This window comes from Triticum urartu, chromosome 1 (genome assembly GCF_003073215.2).
Source record: "Triticum urartu cultivar G1812 chromosome 1, Tu2.1, whole genome shotgun sequence".
Taxonomy (NCBI): Eukaryota; Viridiplantae; Streptophyta; class Magnoliopsida; order Poales; family Poaceae; genus Triticum; species Triticum urartu.
The window spans coordinates 568,503,928-568,510,329 of record NC_053022.1 but is presented as its reverse complement, the minus strand read 5'-3'; the positions used below and the strand labels follow the sequence as shown (position 1 = coordinate 568,510,329).

The following is a 6,402-nucleotide window of genomic DNA, read 5'->3' as shown; positions in this document are numbered from 1 at the left end:
TTTTAACATGTATTCAAAAAATATTTTCAAACATGTATTTGAAAAGTTTTTCATGATGTATTTGAAAAATGTTCAATGTGTATAAAAAAAGGTTATAGCTGGATCAACCTCGGCGCACAGAACGCCACTATCTCTTTTCTGTTATCCGACTCACAATGAACATTCTTTATCCGACTGAACAACTGAAGCAAACACATCATGGTGGCACTAAATAACACAGACATATATATTTCTAATAGTCCTTCACATTACAAATAGCCTAAACATAAATAGTTCATGCTAAAATTCAATCCAGATATACACTCAGGCTAACAAACCAGCTACTACATATATAATAATGAATAACTACAATACTTGTTCGTATAAAAGAATCGTACATGATCCAATGCCAGCTGCCAGACATCCCAAGGAGTCCATTCCAAGATCCTAACTCAAGGTTGCTCACAGGAAATCCCCTCTCCTTTCCCACCAACATATGCATGCTCATGCTCTGCTGCCAAGGCTTCAGCGATTTGCCCAACACAACACATCCACCATCATTTCGGTTCTACAAAAAGTAGGTCAGCTGCTCCTTCTTCCTCGACCCTCCTTCGCCGTAGAGGTCATTCCACTGCTTCAGCTCGTTCATGACAGCGCCCTCCGCGGCGAAGCTCGCGGCGACCTGCAAACCATCACAAACGGTTCAGTGGCCTCGTTCTATCAATGTTAACATGCAAAAATGCAAGTCAGGGCAGCAAGCAAACTCACCTGATTTTTGGCCTGCCTCAGGTCCTCCATCGTCAGAGGCCTAAGATCGACGACCGCTTCCTTGTCGCCTTCAGCCTTGGCTTCCGAGGCATCAACCTTGCTTTCTGAATCACCCTCTTTGCCATCTGAATCCACCTTCTCTGAACTGTCTTTGTTCTCTGAACTCACCTTCTTGCTCTCTGCCTTGTCTGAATCCTCTGCTGCCGCGGCGGTTTTCTGCTTCGCCTCCGTTTTCCTCCTTTCCTGAAGCATCAAAGAATGTGTCGTTGGACAAGCATTATGGGATGTTCAGAACAATTTGCTTGTTCATAAGTAGTATTCATAGTTGGCTTAGCAGCATCAAAGTCATCACACACTTATGTAAATGCTTAGGAAAGAAGACATTTGTAAGTAACCTTACCATCTCTTTCAACCGTTCTTTCTTAAGTAGCTCCCTAACCGGTCGGTAAGCAGCTGTAACACAAAGATTCTGGGTGCAAAAGGAAAATTAACAACTTTCAGTGATTCAGTCAGATTGACAGTAACTACCTACTAACTCAGGTTAAATAAAAATGTACAAACCTTAAGATCACTGCCGCTGTAACCTTCGGTCATTGTCGCAAGCTCCTTGTACTCGATGTCTTTATCGACCTTCTCCTTCGACAAAACTGTCCTTAAAATCAGCTCTCTACTATCTTGAGTGGGAAGGCCAACCATGATTCTGTTTAGGGTGACAGATAGGAGCAAACAATTAGCATCTCATCATCCAACAACCACACTACTATCTATTCTCCACCAACATGATGCTGCATTTGAACAGACCTGCGTTCGAATCTCCTAATGATGGCTTCATCAAGGTCAAACGGTCTATTTGTCGCGGCAAGAACGAGGATTCTTTCACCGGACTTCGACAAGATACCATCCCAATGGCTCATGAACTCATTCTTGATCTTCCGCATCGCCTCATGCTCACCGCAGCGAGCGCGCTGCCCCAACATGCTATCTACCTCGTCCACAAAAATGATAGTAGGAGCCACCTTTGCAGCCAAGCTGAACAATGCTCGGACATTCTTCTCGTCCTCCCCGAACCATTTCGATGTGATTGTGGACATTGAGACATTGATGAAGCTGGCGCCAGCATCATTTGCTATAGCCTTAGCGAGCATTGTCTTGCCAGTTCCAGGTGGCCCGAACAGCAATATTCCACGGCAAGGCTTTAGAAGTCCTCCTCCCTTGAAAAGGTCGGGCCGCCGAAGAGGAAGCATGACCAGCTCCTGAAGCGACTCTTTGATATCAGCCAGGGCTCCAATGTCATCAAATGTCACTCCTAGCTCACTTGGTGGTATAACCTCTGGTCTGATACGCTTTTCAAACTCATTGTCGGGTATTTCCTGCTCAGACAAGAAAGCATCAAGGATAAGAACTTCTGCCAATGCTTCCAAAGAAGAACTACTACCTTCGTAAAGAAATATAAGAGTGTTTAGATCACTAAAGTAGTGACCTAAACGCTCTTATATTTCTTTACAGAGGGAGTACCATGTTTTGCTTTGATTGACATTCAGTAAACTAGTACCAAACAAGATACTTCAGCATGACAGTAAAAAGAGGTGTACCCTAATTTCTGTAACGTGTAGTGAGTGACTCCGGTCTTGTTTTAAATAAAATGGGATCGGTCACCGGTCTTTCCCTACCCTGTCCTTTTGCAAATATGTAGCAGAACGAAAGGCACAAGCAAACTGAATAGAACTTACTGGTTTTTGTGGCGGGGCGTCGCCATCTTTACCCGGCGATTTATCATTCTCAGGTTTCTTAGATCCAGGTGCACCTTTCAGACCATCCTTTGCAAACAGTAGCATTCAAGTTAGCCTGGTAGGTAAACTGGCACACTATTTTAAGCATATGTACTACATCATAAATACCTCGTTTGCTTCGAGTTTCAGCGTGTCTTTCCCACCAAGGCCAGTTTCTTGAAAAATGCTTAGCCCATGGGACAAACTGCAGAGTAACATTTTGTTAAGAAAACCAGAACAAAGCTAATTAAAACTGACATTAAGATAAATTGTCGAACCTTTTGGAAGACAAAAGGAGCTTCCCATTTTTGTATTCAGGATCATTGGTATGAACCAAATGGTAAGAAACTGCCGACACGATAATTTCCTCGATGTAGTTGCTTAGAACCATAGTATCCGCTTGGCAGATTGAGCTCAAATCATCGCAGTCTAGATCGTTTGCTGAGAGCACCTCCACAATGTGGTTTCTGTTGTCCTGAATCTGAATTTTCCTTGCGTCTTCTTCCATTTGAGTCTTCCAACCATTGAGATGGATTTCTTCCTGTGGGGGTTTAATGTCAACATGATATGGAAACAGGGTACTAACTCTGTCGTCCACATCGCTGTACTCAGCGTCAGAGTTAAGTAACCGGGATCCTAGTATCAGCACTTGCCCGGATAACTTGGCTAACATTCTCTGGAACATGGAGTAAGTTCTCTGCGATCTGTGAAGGAAGTGGTCAACATCCCTTATGTAAAGAATAATGGGATCGCTTTCAGCCACAGAAATCATGACCTGTAGAAGTGGTTACATGGTAAGCAGATGATGGATAAACGGAGCCAGTCAGGTTCAGTCAAGGAAGCATAATTACCTTGTAAAGTGACTGTATCAGAACTTTCTCATCGAAAGACCAGCTACTGGCTCGCCTAGCTGAAATCGTATGAACATAAAAGGTTAACAGCCGTAAGGATGATGTGATTCTCTTGTTCTACTTCACATGTGCAAAAAGATGAAGAGCCTGTCTAAATTAAAAGCATTAAAAACACACAGAAGCCATTGTAGTTGAGATGCCATTTGTATGCCAGCACTTCATTTTCATGAACTAGTACAAACTCATGTACATAATTTAACCTGAAAACGTGGGTGTCATGCAGCTTGAATGTACTGGACACTAGTAACTGTTATGTATGGGACATCTACAATAAATTCTGCATACTCGAATCAAAATCGCTAATAACTACAGTAAAGAAAACTTCAACAAAGATGTTCACCTGAATGCACAGAACATTGTGATGCTACGTCGCTCATATCAGATGGCATAGAAGCATTTTTCCGGAGTAAAGGGTCATTGCTAGCAACATCAGAGCCTCTGAAGAAAAGGAACAGTGGGTACATAGATCAGATAACAGTACATATTTAATCTCCATATTCAACAAATAAACTGGCAAGTGTAGATTTACCTAGCTCTCGAATCTGCACTGCTTGTCTGACGACGCAATGATTCTGCATAAGGGTTTCATCCACAGAAGGACAGGAACAAGTCAAAATCTCAAAATATTGAGCAACCAAACTGAACTATACTTAGAATAAGGTTTCCATGATTTTTTTGTTTTTCGAAACTTGGTTGGTGGAAAAAGGGGCTGCAGAAAGCACACATAACAGCTAGTTTTACGTACACTGTATGTATTCTTGCAAAAAGAAAATAAATAGGTGGAATTGTATGTACTCTAAAGTTACATACTGAAGAGTAAACAAATGTCGAAAACCCCTTTTTTCTTGATCAAAACGAGAAAGCATATCAAAGACAGTACACTGTATGTGCTGTTGCAAAAAATAAAATAAAATAGGTTGAATTGTAAAGCTCTGGTACCTCTAGGCTCATCCTTCTTTGGAAACATTGCGAAAGATCCAATGAAATCGGACACCCGCCCAAACGTCGTCTCGGACGCGGACTGGTTCTGAACCTGCACAACACAAGCATGTTTTCAGGTTGTCGAAAAATGAAGCATGTAAATTCAGAGCACATAAAAACAGAAACAAACTAGACAACAAATCCTTGAATATCAGACTAAAATAAGTGACGCGACGGCTATGTATATGCAGCCAAAAGTGAATGATCGCAATATCTTTTTCTTCTGTTATCAGTCACGCTGTGGGCCTGCTATTGCTGAATCCAATCAGGGACCCAGTTTGCCAAGTTGCCCAAATAAAAATCTGAAGATGCCCCAACCAACAACACTGGCACGCAAAGCAGGCATGTTGTTTTACTCACCAAGGCCTTGCTGGAGCCCCCATACTTGCTCTGGATCTGCAGCACACAACAACATTCAGCAACAAGAAAAAAGTTCAGAATCACGGCATGAGAAACGACGACGAAGCGAAGGTGAAAACAAGCGGTATCGGAGTTTGATCTCCGGTTGCTGACCCGGAGCGAGAAGTCGGTGACGTCGAGGAGCAGCAGCCGGGCCTTGTAGTAGTGCGACAGAGCCTTGGCAAGCGACTGCAGGTAAGCCTCTGCAAACATACATGAAGCAGCAGTCCGTCAGTAATGGAGCAGAGCAAGGGGTGGAGAGAAACCATATCCATGATGATGGTGGCCGGAGGGAGGACTGACCGGTGGGGCCGGAGAGGAGGATGGCGCGGCTGGCGGCGGAGAGGTTCCGGATGTGCTTGGACAGGTCGGCCTGCTTGAGGTGCACGAAGGCCGCGCTGATGAGCACCTCCTTGGTCTGCTCGCTGCAACACACACATCAACATTACTCACTATTCTTGCAACTGAACTGAACTGAACATGAACTGAATTTTACTCCAAAAAACTAAACTGAACTTGAACTGATCAGGGCAGAGTACAAAGAAACTCTGCTCAGATTTCATAGCCAACTCAACTGAACATCTGCGGTACCATGCGTGTGAATCACCCAACGAACTGCCTTTTACTTTTGGTGGAAGAACATGGACGGTAACGGTGGGGACATTTTGGTGAAGAAGCTGGAAAGCAGAGTTCAGTTCAGACTAGCTACAGTAAACATCAAACCGAGGGAACGCCGCAGGCAGAGTCGAGCCGTCGGTCGAATCAGTAAACACCAAACCGACCGGCCAAATCAGAGCTTTGATCGGAATCCGGCAACGGCGAGCAAGGCAAGGGAACGGACCTGAGGTAGCAGTGGCGGTGGTGGAACTCGTCGAAGGTGACCTCGCTGTCGCGGCCGTCCACCACCAGCCGCCGCAGCTCCGCCTCCACCTCCGCGGCGCCGGCGCCGGCGCCTGAGCCTCCGTCGGCCGCGTGCGCCGGCTTCGCCCACCTCGCCGACGCGAGCCCCAGCCCGACGCCCACGCCCATGCCCACCGCCGACGCGAGCAGGCTCCTCTGCTCCATACTAGTCTGGACGCGCGCGCTCGCGATCACCACGTCCTCGAGCACGCACGCACGGTTCGCAAGAACTTGGAGGAAGAAGAGGAAGGCGGGGGAGAGTAGGAGATGTGAGGAGGAAGGCGGAGGGGAAATGAGCCATTGGGGGAGGGTTGTTGGGGGTATATATAGGCGGCGCAATGGCGGCGAGCCAGCCGGCGAACATGGGGTTCTGGTTCCGGGAAAAAAGAGGCTTTTTAGACCAATGGCTTTTTAGCATAGTGGATATGGTAATTCAATTATACTCCCCACATTATTAGTGTACTAAAACACCCTATGGTTAATTTCTTCGCAAGAAGTTAGCTTTACACATGTATGCATGGCAAACATTTTTTTATGACGGAGGCAATTTTTTTACTAATACATTAACAAAGAAGCCGAGAACTGCCCCGCGAATTGGTGGAAAGCCGATAAAAAGCCCTTGCAAATTTGTTATAGAAAGAAGAACAAGCAACATACCGACAAACGCTCTCAACACGCAACTCCTAAAAGTCTGA

General features: G+C 45.2%; 1 protein-coding gene across 1 annotated transcript; it reads right to left on the bottom strand.

Annotated features, from left to right (window-relative positions):
• Nucleotides 1-202: 202 nt before the first annotated feature.
• On the bottom strand, nucleotides 203-6,012 carry LOC125531337 (uncharacterized AAA domain-containing protein C16E9.10c-like). Its single transcript, XM_048695752.1, has 16 exons — nucleotides 5,649-6,012; nucleotides 5,111-5,232; nucleotides 4,922-5,010; nucleotides 4,769-4,804; nucleotides 4,367-4,460; nucleotides 3,957-3,999; nucleotides 3,768-3,865; nucleotides 3,368-3,426; nucleotides 2,795-3,291; nucleotides 2,646-2,721; nucleotides 2,478-2,564; nucleotides 1,549-2,117; nucleotides 1,309-1,447; nucleotides 1,148-1,216; nucleotides 748-990; nucleotides 203-661 (listed from the first exon to the last, which is right to left on the bottom strand). Exons 1-16 carry the CDS (start codon nucleotides 5,870-5,872, stop codon nucleotides 548-550), a joined length of 2,559 nt encoding a protein of 852 aa, XP_048551709.1. The 5' UTR covers nucleotides 5,873-6,012; the 3' UTR covers nucleotides 203-547.
• Between the last annotated feature and the right edge of the window lie 390 nt (nucleotides 6,013-6,402).